At 33.2% G+C, this 25491-nt stretch overlaps 1 protein-coding gene across 1 annotated transcript; it reads left to right on the forward strand.

Moving 5' to 3' along the window:
- Positions 1-662: 662 nt before the first annotated feature.
- Positions 663-11931, forward strand: LOC139862027 (subtilisin-like protease SBT2.2). The gene is made up of 10 exons (XM_071850573.1): positions 663-1014; positions 1624-1783; positions 2557-2954; positions 3797-3892; positions 4129-4201; positions 4799-5081; positions 5265-5587; positions 6178-6448; positions 7060-7341; positions 11404-11931. Exons 1-10 carry the CDS (start codon positions 782-784, stop codon positions 11823-11825), a joined length of 2541 nt encoding a protein of 846 aa, XP_071706674.1. The 5' UTR covers positions 663-781; the 3' UTR covers positions 11826-11931.
- Positions 11932-25491: the final 13560 nt, after the last annotated feature.

Genomic DNA, 25491 nt, shown 5'->3' on the forward strand with positions numbered 1-25491 from the left:
ATAAGTATAATCTAATACTAACTTTTTTCATGTAATTATTACATTTTGTATTTAAAAACTTATGTATTAGTTATGTCATAGACTATTCGGTATCTATGAGACCCGTGGCGGAACTTAAATGACTTCAATAGAGATAAAACTAATGGCATGTGGTAAATATTAAAATACCTTATTTTTTTTAGATAAGTTATACAAAATACATAGGAAGTAATTTCAATCAAACCATCCACATCCACATCCACATCCACATAACTACTTATCATAGAGTCAATATCCACAATTTCAAATTACTAAAACTACTTTTACTAGTAAATCCAAACAAACTTTTGCACAAATAATACAAAAACAAGTCACACATTGGTATTGGATTCTTGTATACACTTGAAAATATAAACACTAGTGGGAAGAAAGGGGCGGTGTAGGGCTTCAAATCCAATAGTCAAAAAACAAACAAAAGCAAAACGTTAATGATTTAATCCCGTTCTACTTTACATACCAAAATTCTTTACAATAAATAAATAACTCAAATTAAAAACGTTCATGTGCACACCACCCCAGACTCTTTTTAACTTTTATTTTCAAGATTCTTTTACTCATAAAAAAAAGTTTGTTTCTTTCCTTGCAATTTTCATTCCCATTGTCCCAATTTCACTCCCTCTTCAGTGTTCTCAAAATGGGTTTGCTCAATTCTTCAAAAATAAGCTAAATTGCAGCTTGTTTGCAGTTCTTGAGTAAAAAAGATTGAATTTTTTTGGGGTTCAAAAGTTGGAAAAATAGAGAAATGGGAATGGAGGGCATTATGGTGATGATAGTGTTTGGGGTTTTAATTGGGTTAGTTGGATGTCAAGAAGATATAGATACATCTTATGCAGGTGTATATATGGTTACTTTGAAAACAGCCCCTTCTGCTTTTGCTTTACACAATTATAAACCAAATAGAGTGAAGAACAATTCTAAAGCTTTTGAATTTCTTCATTCTACTTCTGGTGGAGCAACTACACTTGAAAACCCAAGGTGAAATTTAACATTTTTAAACTTTTTTTTGTGATTTTTGTGATGAATTTGATATGGGTTTTGTCATGTTTGTTATTAGTTTGTATACAGTTTTCAACTTGATTAGGTTTTGTTGAAGTTCAATTTAGATGTATGCCTTTTTTAATTCCAAGAACTTTTAGACCTTGTGACCAGCAGCATAAAATATCTTTAGGTTCTTCAGTACAAATTCTATTAGGCAGCTTTAGGTAGTAGCTTTTCGGTGCTTTCTACTTTAGCTACCATCTAATTATGATGAGTAAATAGTATATTAGTGTTGTGATAGTGATTATGTCAATTGATAAAAGTAGGGTGATGATGAATTGGTATGCACTTTGATTTTGGGATTAAAGTGATTGTTTTTTAACTGTTTTTTTTAACTACAACAGTACTGTTGATTGTGAACTTTGTTTCATGTGAAGGCTATAATAATTCTGTAATATAATTAGGATAAACTTAATCAATACCCATAAGATATAACAATTCTAACAATGTTCGACTGTTTACGCATTTATCCCGTCCAAATATAATTTTCAGTTAACTCCAAATATACACTAATGTTTTTGGCTTAACTTCTTTTTCCTAATTTAGTTTCAGTAACATCACGAGAAAACACAACAATTATGGTTCGCGTATTGCTAGAGTTCATGATTCACTACTGAGACGGGTTCTAAAAGGGGAAAAATATATGAAACTATACAGTTATCATTACTTAATAAATGGATTTGCTGTTCTTGTTACTCCTCAACAGGTATACTTTCTATATGTACTATTATTTATAATCTTTTTCCATCTATCGTATTAATATTACTATTAATATTGTAGACGTTTTGACGATTCAGTTGTTTTAAAACAAGTATGAAGTACCTTCTCTAGTCGAAAATGGAAATATATTTTAGTACCTTTCTTTCCCAACCAAGCAAGGTTGGAATTGTTGTGAGACGGAGATGAGTCGGTCGGGATTTGACTTTGAATCGACTAGTCGGTCGAGTTTGGTCGAGTCAGGCGTTGACTAATGTTGACTTTTAGCACTATATATATATTTAACATATAAATATTACACATAAATATATCAAAAATAAATACTTAACTTAAATATTTCAACATATGGAGTAAAAAAAGATAAAATTTTGATTACCGACTTTGACTGACTTCACCTGAATTTTCGTGTTGACCAACTAATTAGACTTTTTTGGGCAAAACGGGACAGGCTAGTCACCAAACTGACTTGCCGAGACTGCTGCCGTTTACAACACTGCAGCCTATTACTTTCCAGACAAATACGTGTTCCTTGGCAATTATTCATTGAAATTATTTGATTTACATTTATGATAAAAGAAGTTCAACTGGTGGGTTGGGTTGTTCGGGTCAAAATGGGTCTGTTTGGCACGTTCCACCAGTTTCTGTTTTATCTAACCTTCAAATTAAACTCTGTTGACCTGTTCATTCATTGCTTTAATAGTACATGTGTCTTTGTTTATGATTTATGTCTTACTTTTTTAATTTCTTTTGGAAAATTTGAAGGCACAAAAGTTATTGGGCCGAAAAGAGGTTGCAAATGTGGTAGCCGATTTCTCTGTTAGAACTGCAACTACACACACACCGCAGTTCTTGGGTTTACCTCAAGGGGCTTGGGTCCAAACGGGTGGGTTCGAGACTGCCGGAGAAGGTGTCGTAATCGGGCTAATCGACACCGGAATTGACCCGGGTCATATAAGCTTTGCGGACCGTCTCTCTGAAAATAGTTATCCAGTTCCGGAGCATTTCACGGGCGTTTGCGAGGTCACTAGAGATTTCCCGTCAGGGTCCTGCAACCGAAAACTTGTGGGGGCCCGTCATTTTGCAGCGTCTGCTATTACACGGGGAATTTTCAATGCTTCTCAAGATTATGCTTCGCCGTTTGATGGTGACGGCCATGGGACGTGAGTATTTTTCTTGAGTTTATATGCACAAGATTTGGTAGTAAATGTTTTGGTCTATACTTTATATTATATATATATAGCTTCGGATCTAGGTACTATAAGCATAGTTGTTAGATTCTTACAAGTCACGAGTCGAGTCAAAAATCCGAAAAAAGGCGACTTAAACCTCGACTCTCAAATGACTTAGACTCTTACGAGTTGTTACTGACTGCTCCAAGTCCATTGCGACTCTTATGAGTCTGAAAATCAGACTTAATTTTGGTGTAACGTAATACAAAAAGAAAAGGACAAAATAGGGAGAAAAAAAAATAACCATAGTCTATTTTAAAATAAGCCCTTTGTGTTGATTGCCTCTCCATGTTTTACTTCTCTTAAGAACAAAATCTTAAAACTATAATATACTTAATTATATTTATATCTACTGTAAATCACCGTCTCTTACGAGTTTGAATCACAAGTTGGGAGTTAAAAATCAAGATTTCGAGTCAAAGTTAACAACTATGACTATATGTCATTCATTTATTATTTTTTGGTTATTGGTTATTGTGAAGAGTTCTCGTTTCATGAATGCTAATGAGTCGTCTATATAGGAATGTGGATATTAGGTACGGTATGCAAATTTAGATGTATAGCTGGTTAAGATACTATGAGATCGTTATGTGCATGAAATATAACATATGTCTTGCAATTATAGAGGAGGTAGGAGGTGAATATTTATATATTTGTAACGTGATTAATACACAAGTGCTCATACTAAAAATGCTAATCTGCCAGCCACTTCTAAATGTAATTTTTAGTTTCACTAATAATACTAAAAAATATATACTATAAATATGTTTCAGGCACACAGCTTCTATTGCTGCCGGAAACCATGGTATTCCAGTTATAGTAGCTGGGCATCACTTTGGAAACGCAAGTGGAATGGCCCCTCGTTCACAGTGAGTAAAATTGCTTTCTTCTACTGTTTTTTTACATCTGACTTTTTTTATTTTAAAAAAGGTGTTTTTTGATCAAACGTGATTATCACTAATTTTTTACAGTCATGTTGCAAGCAACGTTAAACCGTTATCACGGAATTATACAATTTGTTAAATAATAATGTTCAATCTTATACTAATATTTAGCAATATCTGTATTTTATGCCTTGTGTATTAAAAGCCTGTGCACTTTTCAGCATTGCTGTTTACAAGGCGTTGTACAAAAGCTTTGGTGGCTTTGCTGCTGATGTTGTTGCTGCCATTGACCAGGTATGATGCTGGATAAGAGTATTAGATACACATGAATTGCAATTTACCCTATAACCCTCTGACTATTTCATTGTTTACTAATTTTGACCAAACTTGACTTTGACCTACTCAGACCCGACTCAGACAGATGCAGAACGACTTTGACCGACTTTGATTGACTTTTTAGATCCCTAAACTCTAAACCCTAAATCTTAAATCTTTAATGCTAAACCTAAACCTTAAAATCTAAACCTTTAACCCTAACCCTAAAGGCTAAAACGATTTAAGTCAAACGTACACCTTTTGCCATCAAATACGATTTAAGTGAAAAAAATTCTGGGTTTTCTTTACTTTTCCACATTTTTGGGTTTTAAAAATTTGTTGTTAGTCGTTAGTTAGTCAGTTGGTCTTTGGTTCTCTCGGTTCTCTACATTGTTCAGTTCTCTCGGGATCCTTTCACTATATATAAGTTGTTAAAATGGACCAAAAAAGATTTTTCTGGTCAACTGAAATTGCCCTGGCCTGTTTTAACCTGTACGTAAATCGACCCATTTGTGTCCGAACCGTATTGTCACTTCTAAAATATGCGGTATCCAATTTTGTTATTGACTTTTGCAGGCAGCTCAAGATGGAGTAGATGTAATAAGCTTATCAATCACGCCTAATAGACGTCCTCCTGGAATTGCGACTTACTTTAATCCCATAGACATGGCCTTATTATCGGCATTTAAAATGGGTATTTTTGTTGTACAAGCTGCGGGTAACACTGGACCATCACCTAAGAGTGTTTCTTCCTTCAGTCCATGGATCTTTACGGTGGGTGCAGCCGCACACGATCGGAAGTATAGCAACTCTATTATGCTTGGAAACAACGTCACCATTTCAGGAGTTGGACTTGCACGTATGTCATCTTATTAAATTCTATGCATGATACATACCTCAAAGAAAGCAAAATTTAGAATTTATAAAGATGTAATACAATAACAAGAATATAACATACCCTTATCCTTTTATATGGTTTGTAGCATATAATCTTGTTTATTTTTTATTTTTTATTTTTTATTTTTTTATTTTTTTTTTGCAGCCGGGACAGATCAAGATTACACTTTGGTTTCTGCAACGGATGCATTGAATGATTCAGAAACGCCGAATGACGAATATATAAATGAATGTCAAGACTCTGGTAGTCTGAATCAGACAATCGTTCAAGGAAACATCTTAATCTGTAGCTATTCGATAAAATTTGTGCTCGGGCAATCGACTATAAGTAATGCTATACAAACGGCTAAGAATCTGAGTGCAATTGGAGTTGTGTTTTCTATGGATCCTTTTATCATTGGCTTTCAACTTAATCCCGTACCAATGAGTTTACCCGGTATAATAATTCCTTCTTCTAATGATTCCAAGGTGAGTAGTGTTATTTGAGAGAGTCACCCCCTTTTATAATTAATTTTTTATTTTATCCGGCAATTGAGACCCATAGCTTGATAAATGGGTCCATAGGGTTAGGTGTTTTTTACAAATTGGGTCCAAAAAAGTTAAAGAACGGGTCCACTTTAGACCCATATGAAGCCTAACAAATATATATAGGGTCCAACGGGTCCTTAATGGGTCTTTACGAGATTTTCAAAATTTTATTATCTAGAAGTGTTATGAGTATAAGAAACTTTGACAAACGGGTATCGACCCAACTTGACCCGAACCATTTAGACCCGACCTGTTTGACCCATCTGCTAATCTGACCCATTCAACCCATGGCCCTTTTCAACCCAAACCCGTTCAGGTCTCGACCCAACCCGACCCGTTTGCCAGGTATGTGCTTTATAAAGATTTACATAGTTGAACGCTACTTTTAACAGACATAATGACATAATCGTTAGCTTTCTTTTAGTATCTGCAACCAATTATTTAATTTTTGAACAGAATTTACCACTGTGTTTATGTGTGAGTTTATTTATAAAATGGTATTCACCGATGGCTTGATTTTATCTTTGCAGATCTTACTTCAGTACTACAATTCTTCGTTAATGAGAGATCCAGTTTCAAACAAGATTATCAAATTTGGTGCAGTCGCATGCATTGTAGGTGGAGTAGAAGCAAACTTCAGTAACAGTGCTCCTAAGATAATGTATTATTCAGCGAGAGGACCCGATCCACAAGACAATAATCTTCAAAATGCAGATATAATGAAACCTAATCTTGTTGCACCTGGAAATTTTATTTGGGCAGCTTGGAGCTCTGGTGGCACAGATTCAGTCGAATTTCTTGGTAATAAATATGTTTCTAAGAATTTGTGTCACACATTAAAGTCTTTTTGGTTGCACTGTTGCAGAACTCGAATTACTCAGCGAGTACTCGGTTTTTGCAACTCGGGGAGTACTCGGTCAAACTCTGCCAAAACTGGAAAATCGTTCAAAAATCAGTCAAAACTCGAGATTTATCGAAAAATCGGTCAAAACTAGATCACAGTTAGTCAAAGTCAAAATTGGTCAACATCCGAGTACTCGAGTTGCCGAGTGATCCCCAAAAAGTCCCGACCGAGGGCGATTTTTGCAACCTTGTTTGGTTGTAGTGCAATGAATATTTGTTTTAGGTTGTAAAATGGACAGGCTGGGCGGGTTTGATAATGGGTCAGGCTGGGTTTGATAATGTATTGTTAGAACTTTTATATTACTACATTGTTAAAAGGAGTAATTGTTAAATAAAGCAATTTAGGATATTTTAGACATTTGAGAACACTGACTCGTTTCTTTTTAGCGAGTTCTGAAATTCTCTGTATGATCTGTTGAAAATATAAATACATACAAATCGATCCCATTTTAAAACGCACGGCCTGAAGCTGCCACGTTATCTGATTCTACATTCTTGATGTGTTTTAGGTGAAGATTTTGCAATGATGTCGGGAACGAGTATGGCAGCTCCTCATGTTGCTGGTCTTGCAGCATTAATTAAACAAAAATTCCCGTCTTTTAGTCCTTCGGCAATCGGATCTGCATTGTCAACAACTGCTTCTCTTCATGATAAAGATGGGGGGCCCATAATGGCCCAACGGGCTTACGCTAATCCTGATTTAAACCAGTCTCCAGCAACACCTTTTGACATGGGGAGTGGTTTTGTAAATGCAACTGCAGCATTAGATCCAGGACTAATTCTTGATTTGGGTATGTTTACTTCCTCTAAACTGCTACACAGAAATCTAATATATATATATATATATATATATATATATATATATATATATATATATATATATATAGTGGTAGGATCAAGAGGGAAGTAACCAATCGGGGGGAAGCAAAAACTTTTTTTTTTTTTTTCGTTTTTTGAAAAAACCTTGTTCACGAACATTATAGATGGGATGAAAATATGAACATTTAGTATAGACACTTTGTGATAAATGTTTTTATTTTGACGGAAAAACGCTCGAAGAAGTAATATATAACAATTATCATGTTTTTCGAGCGTATGTTGAGGTTTTAGCTATTGGGGTTTAGATATTAGGGTTTATAGGGTTTAGATATTAGGGTTTAGAAATTTAGGGTTTAGATTTAGGGTTTAGATTTAGGATTTAGATTGAGTTTTTAACACGAACGGTTTAGGGTTTAGGGTTTGGTGTTTTGGGTCCTAAACCCTAAACTCTAAATCGGGCTAAATTTTACTTCACAAAACATTAAGAAAAAAAAAACGTTCATATTCTTCACGAACAATATTATCTTGAATGTTATTTTTGTCGATCGTTTTCCCGCCTAAATAATAACATTCATCACGAAGTGTCTCTTCTAAATGTTCATATTTTCGTGTGATCTTGATGCCGGAAAAAAAAAATTCAAAAAAAAAAAGGAAATTTTTTTTTTTTGCTTCCCCACTTTTTGGGGGAAGGGGGAGGTAATTTTCTTTCCTTTTTTTTTTTAATCTTTTTTTCAGGCATTAAGATCACATGAAAATATGAACATTTAAAAAAGACACTTTGTGATAAATGTTATTATTTTGGTGGGAAAATGCTCGAAGAAATAAATGATAACATTCATTGCAATGGATGTTTTGCTTCTGAGTTTTTTTTTTTTTTTTTTAGGGTTTAAAAATTAGGGTTTAGAAATTAGGGGTTAAAAATTAGGGTTTAGCTATTAGGGTTTAAAAATTAAGGTTTTGGGTTTAAAAATTAGGGTTTAGGGTTTAGAAATTAGGGTTTATATTGAATTTTTAACACGAACGGTTTAGGGTTTAGGGCTTTGGGTTTAGGAACTAAACCCAGAACCCCAAACCCTAAGCCCTAAACCCTAAATTCTAAATCGGGCTAAATTTTGAAAAAATCATCACATATGATGGAAAAAAAACGCTCGAAGAATAACCTTCAGGAATAACATTACGCATGATGTATGTTATCAGTTTTTTCTCCGAGGGTTTTCCCGCCAAAATAATAACATCCATCACAAAATGTCTTTTTTAAATGTTCATATTTTCGTGAGCTCTTAGTGTTGGAAAAAAATAAATTTTAATTCCCCATTCCCCGGAAAAGTGTTTCCCTCTTGATTATGACGATATATATATATATATATATATATATATATATATATATATATATATATATATATAGTGGTAGGATCAAGAGGGAAGTAACCAATCGGGGGGATAAATGTTTTTATTTTGGCGGGAAAACGCTCGAAGAACTAATATATAACAATTATCGTGTTTTTCGAGCGTATGTTGAGGTTTTAGATATTAGGGTTTAGATATTTTGGTTTATAGGGTTTAGATATTAGGGTTTAGAAATTTAGGGTTTAGATTTAGGATTTAGATTGAGTTTTTAACACGAACGGTTTAGGGTTTAGGGTTTAGGGTTTGGTGTTTTGGGTTTATGAATAAACCCAAAACACCAAACCCTAAACCCTAAACCCTAAACTCTAAATCGGGCTAAATTTTACTTCACAAAACATGGAAGAAAAAAAACGTTAACATTCTTCACGAACAATATTATCTTGAATGTTATTTTTGTCGATCGTTTTCCCGCCTAAATAATAACATTCATCACGAAGTGTCTTTTCTAAATATTAAAAAAAAATTCCAAAATAAACGGAAATTTTTTTTTTTGCTTCCCCCTCCTTCCCCCGATTGGTTACTTCCCCATTGATCCTGCCTATATATATATATATATATATATATATATATATATATATATATATATATATATATATATTGGTAGGATCAAGAGGGAAGTAACCAATCGGGGGAGCGGGGGAAGCAAAATCTTTTTTTTTTTCTTTTCGTTTTTTGAAAAAACTTTGTTCACGAACATTATAGATTGGATGAAAATATGAACATTTAATAAAGACACTTTGTGATAAATGTTTTTATTTTGGCGGGAAAATGCTCGAAGAACTAATATATAACAATTATCGTGTTTTTCGAGCATATGTTGAGGTTTTAGATATTAGGGTTTAGAAATTTAGGGTTTAGGGTTTAGATTTAGGATTTAGATTGAGTTTTTAACACGAACGGTTTAGAGTTTAGGGTTTTGGGTTTAGGTAACCCAAAACACCAAACTCTAAATCGGGCTAAATTTTACTTCACAAAACATGAAGAAAAAAAACGTTAACATTCTTCACGAACAATATTATCTTGAATGTTATTTTTGCCGATCGTTTTCCCGCCTAAATAATAACATTCATCACGAAGTGTCTCTTCTAAATGTTCATATTTTCGTGTGATCTTGATGCTTGAAAAAAAAAACGAAAAAAAAAATTTGCTTCCCCCGCTTCCCCCCGATTGGTTACTTCCCCAATATATATATATATATATATATATATATATATATATATATATATATATATATATATATATATATAGGGGCAGGATCAAACCAATCGGGGGGAAGCAAAAATTTTTTTTTTTCGTTTTTTTTTTTTATTTTTTTTTCCGTCATCAAGATCACACGAAAATATGAACAATTAGAAGAGACACTTCGTTATGAATGTTATTATTTAGGCGGGAAAACGATCGACAAAAATAACATTCAAGATAATATTGTTCGTGAAGAATATGAACTTTTTTTTTCTTCATGTTTTGTGAAGTAAAATTTAACCCGATTTAGAGTGTAGGGTTTGGTGTTTTGGGTTTATGGAATAAACCCAAAACACCAAACCCTAAACTCTAAACCGTTCTTGTTAAAAACTCAATCTAAATCCTAAATCTAAACCCTAAATTTCTAAACCCTAAAATCTAAACCCCAATAGCTAAAACCTCAAAATACGCTCGAAAAACACGATAATTGTTATATATTACTTCTTCGAGCGTTTTCCCGCCAAAATAAAAACATTTATCACAAAGTGTCTCTACTAAATGTTCATATTTTCATCTCATCTATAATGTTCGTGAACAAAGTTTTTTCAAAAAACGAAAAGAAAAAAAAAGTTTTTGCTTCCCCCGAATGGTTACTTCCCTCTTGATCCTGTAAGGGTGCAAACCAAAATCCCACATCGGTCATGGGATAAAACAAATGTATGTATATAAGTCTAAGGGGAAGTCCCTCTATCACCAATTAGTTTTAGAAAAGGATGGACTCTTGGGCTTATATTGCAGGACATTGTTTTTGGGCTATACGATCGTTAACAAGTGGTATTAGAGCTAGGCTATAGCCCCGATGTGGTGGACGGCGCAGTAGGGCGCACCCCTGAGCGCACGCAGTGACGTGACGCACCCCTCGGTCTTGAGCAGCGATGAGTGGACCCAGCTCTCGTTCGAGGGGACCCTGGCACGATGAGTTGATCCTGGAAGCCTTGTATCGAAATCTCCCTGCCCTCCCACCAGGTTGAGAGTTCCGAGTTGGCGGCGGTAAAGGTTGGATCCAGACTATCGTTGGAGGGGAGGCCTAGATGGACTTAGGTTTGAGGGGAGGTTTGTAAGGGTGCAAACCAAAGTCCCACATCGGTCATGGGATAAAACAAATGTATGTATATAAGTCTAAGGAAGTCCCTCTATCACCAATTGGTTTTAGAAAAGGATGGACTCTTGGGCTTATATTGCAGGACATTGTGTTTGGGCTATACGATCGTTAACAGATAATATATATATATATATATGTATATATATATATATATATATATATATATATATATATATATATATATATATATATATATATATATATATATATATATGTATGTATGTATGTATATATGTAAAATTGTAAGTACATCTTTTTAAACCCATACCATGCGTATATGCAGGTTATGAAGACTATATGTCGTTCCTCTGTGGCATAAACGGGTCAGCAAGTGTGGTACTAAATTACACTGGTGCTAATTGTGGGACCACGCAGGTTAGTGGTGCGGACTTGAACTTGCCTTCCATCACACTTGCAACCCTGAACCATACTCGAATAATTCAACGAACCGTGACAAACATTGGTGGCAATGAGTCGTATAGTGTGGGTTGGAGTGCTCCTTATGGTGTCTCTATGAAGGTGACCCCGGCCCACTTTTTCATTGCGAGTGGCGAGAAACTGATTCTGAATGTGGCCTTGAATTCGACCTTAAATAGCAGTGTTGCAAGCTTTGGAAGAATTGGATTGTTTGGTGATAAAAGTCGTGTTGTGAACATTCATTTGTCGGTTATGGTTAAAATCGCATATAACACGAGTGTTAGTTGAGGTTGTATAATTCTTAGCATGGTTTCAAATTGTTATTTTTGGTTTTTGGTCGTTTTGTGACCCATTTATTGTCCAGTTTTTGGTGTGTAAATTATTAATGATGTAATGTAATGTAATGTAATGTAATGTAACCTAACGCTGTTACGAAATTAAGTAGTGTATTCAGAGCCTAATGCATCTATTTGATTTTGGTTTTGGTTATATTAAGTTGTCTACATTTTTTTCAAAATACGTGATATATCTGTGGATGAAGACAATTATTTAGTGGTGTAACTTTATACGACGATAACGTTCTCCACTTAGCTGAGTGGTTATTGCCCTTCTGAGTGTCCGTGACTCCGTGAGGTCTCGAGTTTGAGTCTAGCCTGAAAATTTCATAATGCATTTTGCTTTGCAGTTGGTTATGGAGTCGTAGCGCGCCCCCACAAAAGCACCGCTCGATGAAGGGGGACGGGTAAAGCTACAGGTCCAAAAACTTCGACCCTTCTTTCTAAATTGGGGTGCCATGACACCTCATCTTGTCATTTCGTCTTTGCTCATTCCCGTTAGGCTGAAGTCTTTGGCCTAATCTTCTCCACACCCGCTCACGCTTTGCTGACCTATCGAGTGGTAAAGAGAAGAAAGTACAAAAGAATTTATAAGAAGGAAATGAAGAACATGAACGAACCTTTGAAGACATCGCTTTCTAAACTTGTCCTATGACAGTTGTTCAAGGGGTGCTTCCCAAGGGTGAGCACATGTAGAGCATGTCCTATGACAGTTGTTTGATGGAACATCCTTGACACGTGGAAGAGATATGATCGTGTGGTGGGAACTCTTTACGTGATCCCTCGTTAGTGACTTCAATCTTATTAAAAAAAAAAAAAAAAAGAAGGAACTTTATATGACGATCACACGTGAATTAAAAGTTTTGATTAATGTTGTGATTATGGATTTTGCTTACTTGATGTATTATAGCCTTACAGGCATTTCAAATAATTTTGCTAAATGTGTTTATATGATATTGTTGTTACTATTTTTTGGATTAGCGAGAAAACTCTTCTGAACGAGCACATTGATTCTTTCATAGAGGGTAAATCTGGAGTAATCAAGCCCCCGAGCACAAGATCTGGTATCGGGTGAATTACGTATTATGCGCACCCTCTGACCACACTCTCTTTCTGAACGATTTAGCATAGCCAGGAATCGGACCCAGTTGGTGTGCTTCATTGGACAACTTTGTGATCACTTAGGCAAGCCTCATGGTTATTGATGTTACTATTGAGTATTGACAACATGTTAATGGTTTGTTACTACATATAATTAGTATTTTTCATTTAAGTATACACGACCTAATTAAATTATTTTGTGATTGCTTCTGAAAATTTTCTTGATCAACCCAAAATATTCTACTAGTTAAACATAAACATTTTTGTGAAAATATGACGCTACCAATGTCGGTCTTTATTTTTACCAATGTCGGTCTTTATTTTACCACCGAGCTTCTGGCTGAGTGGTACAATTCCTTAGTAGAGATCCGCCTGGTCACAGGTTCGATTCTCGAATGGGGCTGGTTTTGTGACGACCCGGAAATTTCCAACCAAATTTAAACTTGATCTTTATATGATTCCGACACGATAAACAAAGACTGTATTAGTGAAGTCTCAAAAACTTTGAACTGTGTTCATGTATACACTTACCTTCGACTGTTCCCGACGATTCACGAACAATTAATTGTAAATAGATATGTGAGTGTATATATATGTACATGGTAATTGGAATTTATAGTTTGTAATATTATATGTTGTAATATATATATGTAATAAATATTAAAAATTCAATATATTATATAATTGGTAACTAGTAATAAATTGTAATATACAAATTTAAATATGATTATCATTACTTTCATTATTATTATCAATAGTAATATTAATATTAAAATCAGTATTATTTGTAGTGACCCGAACTTTTCCATGTTTATATATATTAATTGAGATTGATATTTACATGATTAAATGTTTCCAACATGTTAAACAATCAAACTTGTTAAGACTTGATTAATTGAAATATGTTTCATATAGACAATTGACCACCCAAGTTGACCGGTGATTCACGAACGTTAAAACTTGTAAAAACTATATGATGACATATATATGGATATATATATAGTTAACATGATACTATGATAAGTAAACATATCATAAAGTATATTAACAATGAACTACATATGTAAAAACAAGACTACTAACTTAATGATTTTTAAACGAGACATATATGTAACGATTATCGTTGTAAAGACATTTAATGTATATATATATATATATCATATTAAGAGATATTCATACATGATAATATCATGATAATATAATAATTTAAAATCTCATTTGATATTATAAACATTGGGTTAACAACATTTAACAAGATCGTTAACCTAAAGGTTTCAAAACAACACTTACATGTAACGACTAACGATGACTTAACGACTCAGTTAAAATGTATATACATGTAGTGTTTTAATATGTATTTATACACTTTTGAAAGACTTCAATACACTTATCAAAATACTTCTACTTAACAAAAATGCTTACAATTACATCCTCGTTCAGTTTCATCAACAATTCTACTCGTATGCACCCGTATTCGTACTCGTACAATACACAGCTTTTAGATGTATGTACTATTGGTATATACACTTCAATGATCAGCTCTTAGTAGCCCATGTGAGTCACCTAACACATGTGGGAACCATCATTTGGCAACTAGCATGAAATATCTCATAAAATTACAAAAATATGAGTAATCATTCATGACTTATTTACATGAAAACAAAATTACATATCCTTTATATCTAATCCATACACCAACGACCAAAAACACCTACAAACACTTTCATTCTTCAATTTTCTTCATCTAATTGATCTCTCTCAAGTTCTATCTTCAAGTTCTAAGTGTTCTTCATAAATTCTACAAGTCCTAGTTACATAAAATCAAGAATACTTTCAAGTTTGCTAGCTCACTTCCAATCTTGTAAGGTGATCATCCAACCTCAAGAAATCTTTGTTTCTTACAGTAGGTTATCATTCTAATACAAGGTAATAATCATATTCAAACTTTGGTTCAATTTCTATAACTATAACAATCTTATTTCAAGTGATGATCTTACTTGAACTTGTTTTCGTGTCATGATTCTGCTTCAAGAACTTCGAGCCATCCAAGGATCCGTTGAAGCTAGATCCATTGTTCTCTTTTCCAGTAGGTTTATCCAAGGAACTTAAGGTAGTAATGATGTTCATAACATCATTCGATTCATACATATAAAGCTATCTTATTCGAAGGTTTAAACTTGTAATCACTAGAACATAGTTTAGTTAATTCTAAACTTGTTCGCAAACAAAAGTTAATCCTTCTAACTTGACTTTTAAAATCAACTAAACACATGTTCTATATCTATATGATATGCTAACTTAATGATTTAAAACCTGGAAACACGAAAAACACCGTAAAACCGGATTTACGCCGTCGTAGTAACACCGCGGGCTGTTTTGGGTTAGTTAATTAAAAACTATGATAAACTTTGATTTAAAAGTTGTTATTCTGAGAAAATGATTTTTATTATGAACATGAAACTATATCCAAAAATTATGGTTAAACTCAAAGTGGAAGTATGTTTTCTAAAATGGTCATCTAGACGTCGTTCTTTCGACTGAAATGACTACCTTTACAAAAACGACTTGTAACTTATTTTTATGACTATAAACCTATACTTTTTCTGATTAGATTCATAAAATAGAGTTCAATATGAAACCATAGCAATTTGATTCACTCAAAACGGATTTAAAATGAAGAAGTTATGGGTAAAACAAGATTGGATAATTTTTCTCATTTTAGCTACGTGAAAATTGGTAACAAATCTATTCCAACCATAACTTAATCAACTTGTATTGTATATTATGTAATCTTGAGATACCATAGACACGTATACAATGTTTCGACCTATCATGTCGACACATCTATATATATTTCGGAACAACCATAGACACTCTATATGTGAATGTTGGAGTTAGCTATACAGGGTTGAGGTTGATTCCAAAATATGTATAGTTTGAGTTGTGATCAATACTGAGATACGTATACACTGGGTCGTGGATTGATTCAAGATAATATTTATCGATTTATTTCTGTATATCTAACTGTGGACAACTAGTTGTAGGTTACTAACGAGGACAGCTGACTTAATAAACTTAAAACATCAAAATATATTAAAAGTGTTGTAAATATATTTTGAACATACTTTGATATATATGTATATATTGTTATAGGTTCGTGAATCAACCAGTGGCCAAGTCTTACTTCCCGACGAAGTAAAAATCTGTGAAAGTGAGTTATAGTCCCACTTTTAAAATCTAATATTTTTGGGATGAGAATACATGCAGGTTTTATAAATGATTTACAAAATAGACACAAGTACGTGAAACTACATTCTATGGTTGAATTATCGAAATCGAATATGCCCCTTTTTATTAAGTCTGGTAATCTAAGAATTAGGGAACAGACACCCTAATTGACGCGAATCCTAAAGATAGATCTATTGGGCCTAACAAACCCCATCCAAAGTACCGGATGCTTTAGTACTTCGAAATTTATATCATATCCGAAGGGTGTCCCGGAATGATGGGGATATTCTTATATATGCATCTTGTTAATGTCGGTTACCAGGTGTTCACCATATGAATGATTTTTATCTCTATGTATGGGATGTGTATTGAAATATGAAATCTTGTGGTCTATTATTATGATTTGATATATATAGGTTAAACCTATAACTCACCAACATTTTTGTTGACGTTTTAAGCATGTTTATTCTCAGGTGATTATTAAGAGCTTCCGCTGTCGCATACTTAAATAAAGACGAGATTTGGAGTCCATGCTTGTATGATATTGTGTAAAAACTGCATTCAAGAAACTTATTTTGTTGTAACATATTTGTATTGTAAACCATTATGTAATGGTCGTGTGTAAACAGGATATTTTAGATTATCATTATTTGATAATCTACGTAAAGCTTTTTAAACCTTTATTGATGAAATAAAGGTTATGGTTTGTTTTAAAATGAATGCAGTCTTTAAAAAACGTCTCATATAGAGGTCAAAACCTCGCAACGAAATCAATTAATATGGAACGTTTTTAATCAATAAGAACGGGACATTTCAGTTGGTATCCGAGCGTTGGTCTTAGAGAACCAGAATTTTGCATTAGTGTGTCTTATCGAGTTTGTTAGGATGCATTAGTGAGTCTGGACTTCGACCGTGTTTACTTGAAAAATGATTGCTTAACAAATTTTGTTGGAAACTATATATTTTTAACATGTGAATATTATGTGATATATTAATCTCTTAACGCGTTTGATATTATGTGATAGATGTCTACCTCTAGAACAAGTCCTATTGACTCACCTAATAATAATGAAGAGTCAAATGTAAATTGGAATGATTCGTGGACTGATTCACAAGTTCCCGAAGAGGAACCGGAAGAAGAGTCGGAACCGGAAGAAGAATCGGAACCGGAAGAAGAATCGGAACCGGATGAAGAAATAGAACCGGTGGGGGAAATAATAAAACGGTTAAGTAAAAGAAAATCCTCAACCAACCGACCAAGGTTAATTATGGTCAATGGTGTTTCCGCCAAGGAAGCAAAATATTGGGAGGATTACCAATTCTTCGATGAATCGGATTCCGACGAGAATTCCGATGATGTTATAGAAATTACCCCAACTGAATTTAAAAAGGCAAAAGAAAATAATAAGGGAAAGGGCATAAAAATAGAGAAATCTAATTCCAACCCCGATGAACTTTATATGTATCGCCAACCCCCGAAGTCCTTAAGTTGTAACAATGACCCGGGAACCTCTAAACCACCAGGTTTTTCTAAACCAATGTGGAAAACGACGGCTCGTATTAGGGGAACATCATATATCCCTAGAAACTTGGCAAAACGAACCAAAACCGAAGAAGAAGAAACAAGCGAGTCGGAATAAGATAGTTGTATTCGTGTGGTGTAATATATGTAATATAGTGTGCTTATGCTTTATGATATATGTAAAAATTGCTTGTATTAATAGGTATTTTTTTATGAATCTAACTCTTGTCAATTTTACAGTATAAAAACAAAAAATGGATAGACAACCCAATATTTTAAGAGACCTACCCGGAGAAATGATTGATGAAATCTTGTCTAGAGTCATTCAGAATTCTTCAGCATAACTATTTAAGGCGAGATCAGTTTGTAAGTGTGATGACCCGAAAATTTTCGACCAAATTTAAACTTAATCTTATATGATTTCGATACGATAAGCAAAGTCTGTTAAACTGAATCTCAAAATTCTTAAACTATTCAATTACCTTTCGTTTATTCACGATGATGCACGAATAATTATATGTAAATAGATACATATACTATAACTTGAAAACGTAACTAAGTGTTGGGTATATGATACTGTGCATTAATCTTATTTGATTGATTACCTGATTGATATATTTAACTACGGAGTTAAAAGATTATGCCAAACGATTCAAGTAAAAGACATTTACTGAGTCTCTTAAGGATTATGATATCATTACGGGTCTCTATTGAGAGGTCCACGTTGATTTGAGAAATTATTCATTTTTAACGGTATTCGGAACAAATGATAAAGTGTTTGTTTAAATAACGTAACTTGGACACATACAATAATAAGAAATATTAACTGTTGGAATTAGATATATGAATAACCTGTGTTATGTATTTTAAAAACGTGTTTATTAAATATTGAATATATATATTTAAATATAATATTAACTTGGTCATAAAACAATCTGTTATTATATATATAATAACAAATAACGAGACGATGATTTATAGAAGTAAATGACCAAAATACTCGAAAGTTTAAGATATACTTTGAGTGGTATAGTTTAGGAATAATTTAAGACTATATTTTGACAAAGGTACGAGTCGCGAAACGTAATGTACAAGTTTTCTCAACGTACGAAGGGACACTCGAAAAACCTGAACCGGGACATAAGTCGAGTGATGACGTACGACTTATTGGAACAAAAATTACAAGTCAACTATGCATGTGAATTTAATATAATATATAATTAATTATTTAAATTAAATATATTATATATATTATATTAAATTATGTCGACAAACAAAATTACAAAAAAATATGTGAGCTGGATCTGACGGCCATGCGATCGCATGGCAAATAGGCATAAAACCCATGCGATCGCATGGGCATCAGAATCAGGCCACACCTATAAAAGCTCGAGCATTTTGGTCTCTGTCTTACACACATACATATCATACTCCATATTTATATTATTATTATTATTATTATTATTATTATTATTATTATTATTATTATTATTATTATTATTATTATTATTATTAAGATTAATATTATTATTAATCTTATTATTATTAATATTATTAATTAGTATTATACATAAAATACTACGACGAGGTTATGAGTGTGTCACTTTCAAAATGGTTTTAAGAGCAGGATAGAGCTAAGGAAATTATGGGTTATTACTAAGGAGGTTATGGGTATTGTTCGAGGGTTATGCTCGTAAAGTCAAACCTAGTAATTATCATCTCCGTTACATCTACGTACTGTCCTACAATATTAAGTCTCAATATTGATACGTAAGCACTCATATTTTATCTTTTATATATTAATAGTGTATCCATGTCTAGTGCTCGAATATATATTTATACATGCTTGTATGCTAAATTTCGTCGTTAAACAGTTTATAATGAATCACGAATTAAATACATATATTACTGGTAAAAGGTATATGATATACATGTTTTTGGAAAGCTGGCGAAAAATCAATAATTTTTCATTTAGATATCGAATAGTTTCGATGAACGGATTAAAAGATATGATCAACTGAATTATGATTAACGTTAATTGAAATTGCTTTTGAATTTACAATTAAGATTTAAACAACTTGTTTACGAGATTGATAAATTGGATTTTTGAACATTACCAATCGAGTAAATGAATCCTTATATAAGGTACGTCTCGTTTTGTTAAACAACTGTCAAAATTGACTTTTTGAAACGACTTTGGATAACTTTTGTATGTCGATATCGAGCATTAGGATTGTTATACACTATGAGCTGACCTAGCTTGATAGACATTTATTGACCAACATATGTTCTCTAGGTTGAGATCTACGGTTATTTGGTAATCCGAGTTTCGATCACATTTTGGTGAACGACTTTATATGCTGCTAAGGTGAGTTTCATTTGCTCCCTTTTTAATTGCTTTTGCAATATATATTTTTGGGCTGAGAATACATGCACTTTATTTTAAACACAATGGATACAAGTACATACTAAATTCTACACTGAGTTTGAACCGAAAATCCCTTAGCTTTGGTAACTAGTAACTGCCAGTTATAAGAACTGGTGGGCGCGAGTAGTAGTATATGGATCCATAGGGCTTGATATCCCCGTCCGAGCTAGAGCACTAGCCTTTTAACGGACGTATGCTAATTGAGAAGCGTACACGTTGGTTTGCGTGTATTATTAAGATGATTATACAAAGGGTATAAATTATATACGTTAAGTTTAGTTACCAGGGTGCTCAATTTCGTAGAATATTTTGATAAACGTTTCTGGATGAAACAACTGAAATCTTGTTATCCACTTTTATATGCAGATTATGCGAAACACTAAAACTATGAACTCACCAACCTTTGTGTTGACACTTGTTAGCATGTTTATTCTCAGGTTCCCTAGAAGTCTTCCGCTGCTTGCTTATATGATAGACAAGCTATGTGCATGGAATCTTACATGGCATATTTTTCAAGAAAACGTTGCATTCACCAATTCATCACCATGTACCTTATTTAGACTGCATTGTCAACGGAAGTACTATTGTAAACTATTATATAAGGTGATTGTTTATATGTAGAAATCATCAGATGTCGAAAACCTTTGATTTAATATTCATTTATGGTGTGCCTTTTCAAAAGAATGCAATGTTTATAAAACGTATCATATAGAGGTCAAATACCTCGCAATGAAATCAATGAATGACGTATTCGGCCAAATGGATTTGGAGCGATCGTCACAGTTGGTATCAGAGCGTTGGTCCTAGCGAACCAGGTCTTGCATGAATGTGTCTAACTGATAGTTGTTAAGATGCATTAGTAAGTCTGAACTTCGACTGTGTCTGCATGTTAAAAGTTTTGCTTATCATTTTTTTTGTCGAAAATTACATGCTTATCATTCTTAAGTCTAGACACGTTTTACTGCATTGATTGCATAAATAGTGTATAGACAAAAATTCATATCTTAGCGTATCTGTTACTGTAAACTTTTCCTGACATCTTTCGAAAATTTCTCCGTGATTTATGGAATTTGGTATTATATATACATATGTAAATTATGTATTGAAGAATACCAAACTAAATTCTATAATCTATTTCATATCAAAAATCATCTATCTAATTATACAAGATGGATCCCGTATCTAGTTCAAATTCCTTAAATTCGGACAGCTATTCCGATATGGATATTCTCCTGAATTCTGAAGAAAGTGTAACTGGAATGGATCAACCAATTAGCCATCATCTATTCTGGATGAATTGGGGATGGGTTCGTAGCCTACTTAATTATTGGAGACAAGAAGAAGGCGATCCCTTCCATCCACCACATTGCCCTCTTGGCGAAGAACCTGAAGCACTTACCGGTGAACCTGTTCGTAATACCATTTTCTCTCTCATTTCCAGAGTATCTAGTCATGATTATATACTATCTCACATTCTAAATCTTATTCGTCCGCTCGTCCGAATTGACAATCATCCCGGTGTAGTAGAAGAAGTCAACGAGCTTCGCGCTCGGGTAGTGGCTTTGGAGAATATGGTGCAAAGGTTACAAGCACCAGCAGCATCACCGGCATCAACAGTACCACCGACAACAACACCAACAGTACCATTACCACCACCAAAAACATCCGCATCGCAAACCTCAACTTCACAATCTGTTCCACGAGCATCAACGTCATACGCACCGTAGTTACCAAGAAATACCAGCAACAATAACCGATGAAGTATTAACTCATTTCCCTTGAAGAAATTTTATGTATATTTAATATATATGAATTTTGAAATCAAAATAAATCTTTTCGTACCAAGTTATTACGTGTGAATCTTAACTGGTAGGTACTACTCGGTTAATTCATATTACTAATATGCTATGATGTACATACTTCGTTAATGACTTAACCATCGTTAACTACAATCTCTGTTTCCAACTCAATGAATTCCATTTCATAATAAACTAAGTATATTATTCAATTATATGGTTGATTTTATACTTTCATCTTCGATGTATTCGAAACTTTCTAGAAAACATCATTCGTACCTTGCGAAGTTAGCAAGACTTCCATGAGCACCAACATGATTCACTGAGAAAATATCAATAAAACTGAGTATTGATTACATTAGTGAAATACTCCGTAAAGATTATTAAATCTTTAATGTTTTATTCATTTCTAATTCAAGTCAAAAATCAAATGAGCTTAAGATGATATTAACTCATCAAATCTGTATTACATCTGAAGAAAATATACATACATATATTTTCATAAAGACGGTAATAAAAATTCTTTTGTACAAAATATTACTTGTGAAATCTTTAACGGGTAGGTAATTCCCGGGAAATATTTAAGTTCACAATTAATATGTTACACTGTACATTCTTCAACTTTGATTCAAAAATTATTAACTATGCTCACAGCGATATACAATCGTTTCCATACAAATTCAATTACATATTCTGATATTGACGGATCAGAATCCAAGTCAAGATTTAACGGGTGACATCATTCTTAGATCTCTACATCTTTCAAAGCTATACTTTGACTTCAAAAATGTGAAAGATCCTTTAGCATTGTTATTACTGAAAATAACCTTGCAATTCCTTTCCAAAAGTATCCAGTATTATCAACCGTTCAACCAGTCAACGACGACCTTTCAGACTTGTAACTTTGGCATATACGTTTTTGTTACTGGGGAACCTTTCATGTCCCACCACATTAGCAGTAAATTTACCAACAACTTCATTAATCCTTGACCTTTCGAAAAATCATAATACTCATTGAAACTCTATCATTTACATATTTGCATCTTGTAACGAGAATTGCCATACGAATTACCGGGAATTAGCAATCAGTATTTTGAAATCTTGCAGGACGTCTACGCCAACAGTTATATGTGTACATATAACGTCTACCTCCTGGACTTACATACTTCGAATGTGAAGTTTCTGAAAAACACCCCAAACTGAGAAACTAGTTCTCTGAATTTTAGAAAAATGATGATGAAGCAGTAAAAACTACAAATTACCTTAACAGTCAAAAGTTTGATGATAAAGAATAGTATGGTGGTAAAGCTGAGAAAAAGAGAAGGTTTGGAACTGGAAAACGGATTGAGCAAAGTATGAAGGAGGCTGTGGACAAATCACAAAGACTAAACCTGCCTTCAAAGAATACAAATGATTCAGTATCTGCTGAAGTCATTAACGAATACCTTGCTCCTGACTCAAAATCTGTTACGAACAAATCTTCTTCATCATCCTTCAATATTAGAAATTCTAAGATATTATCATATCTTTCATTATAAATATCTTCGATATTTCTGAAGATATCTTCATAACTATCATTGTCCGAGATTATTTATCTCTTCACGCTATCTGTGTTATCATAAAAGAAACTGTTTTAGTTTCTAGATTCTGAAAAATTCGAATTTAAAATACGAATGTTTTTGAAGTAGTGTTGGGAACTGAAGCATAAATTAGTATAATATAATGACACTTGATCAACGTGATTATATTACAGTAAGTCATGCTGAGTTTCTAAAGGAACGTGATAAAGGTTCACAGATTCCACCCTCATCATGAACCATGTTACATAACTCTTTCATTCTATATAATCTCTAAAAATATCAAGAAAATATTTTCTTAATGATTCGGTCTTTTTTGAGGTATTCTGGTAATTTGACAAGTCAGATTGTGCTATTACCATTTCTTTCTTAGAACATTAGTTATGTTCATCTGAAACTTCATACCTACGAATTCTGGACCATTATCCGCTTGACTTAAGGTCAGGAAGAGAAAACGAAAGCATGAAGCTCCGAAATATAATGGAGAATATAAAGCCCCATAACAACCTCAAAATTTACAAACCGTGTATATCAATGCGTATAGCAATATAAAGACACGGGAGAATGAAAAACACTATAACCCCAAGGTAATGGTAGAAGAAAGTAACTTCCTCTGGTGGTAGATGAAAAAGAAGAATGACAGATATGAAAGTTAGGAGTATATCAAGAATAAGAACTGGATGAAGCATTTCACAATCTTTTGGAAGTATTAAATGAGGAAGAAGATGTAGGAGTGGTGAAAATAATGAGACGAAAGGGGGTTAATTTATAAGCAAAATAACAGACAGAGCAATCGAGGCAGGTGACCTCATTTAATTAAAGAAGATCTTAATTTCCTTAAATTCCGAAGAATCAAATCTTATTTAGATTATGAAGACTTTCTATTCCTTAAATTTCAGAAATCAATCGTTACTACGTCAAGAGATAAGACGCATCTCTATTCTCTATTTCACTTTATTACGATAACTTCCCTCATACGCTTCGAGTAATTGGATTGTGTTATCCATATTATTCAACGGTGATAAAACTCTAATTATCAACTCATATACGTCATGAAAACATTTTTATTGTTAGCCATGACGACCTCACTCAAATTTCGGGACGAAATTTCTTTAACGGGTAGGTACTGTGATGACCCGAAAATTTTCGACCAAATTTAAACTTAATCTTATATGATTTCGATACGATAAGCAAAGTCTGTTAAACTGAATCTCAAAATTCTTAAACTATTCAATTACCTTTCGTTTATTCACGATGATGCACGAATAATTATATGTAAATAGATACATATACTATAACTTGAAAACGTAACTAAGTGTTGGGTATATGATACTGTGCATTAATCTTATTTGATTGATTACCTGATTGATATATTTAACTACGGAGTTAAAAGATTATGCCAAACGATTCAAGTAAAAGACATTTACTGAGTCTCTTAAGGATTATGATATCATTACGGGTCTCTATTGAGATGTCCACGTTGATTTGAGAAATTATTCATTTTTAACGGTATTCGGAACAAATGACAAAGTGTTTGTTTAAATAACGTAACTTGGACACATACAATAATAAGAAATATTAACTGTTGGAATTAGATATATGAATAACCTGTGTTATGTATTTTAAAAACGTGTTTATTAAATATTGAATATATATATTTAAATATAATATTAACTTGGTCATAAAACAATCTGTTATTATATATATAATAACAAATAACGAGACGATGATTTATAGAAGTAAATGACCAAAATACTCGAAAGTTTAAGATATACTTTGAGTGGTATAGTTTAGGAATAATTTAAGACTATATTTTGACAAAGGTACGAGTCGCGAAACGTAATGTACAAGTTTTCTCAACGTACGAAGGGACACTCGAAAAACCGGAACCGGGACATAAGTCGAGTGATGACGTACGACTTATCGGAACAAAAATTACAAGTCAACTATGCATGTGAATTTAATAT

This window comes from Rutidosis leptorrhynchoides, chromosome 8, assembly GCF_046630445.1.
Source record: "Rutidosis leptorrhynchoides isolate AG116_Rl617_1_P2 chromosome 8, CSIRO_AGI_Rlap_v1, whole genome shotgun sequence".
NCBI classification, from domain to species: Eukaryota; Viridiplantae; Streptophyta; class Magnoliopsida; order Asterales; family Asteraceae; genus Rutidosis; species Rutidosis leptorrhynchoides.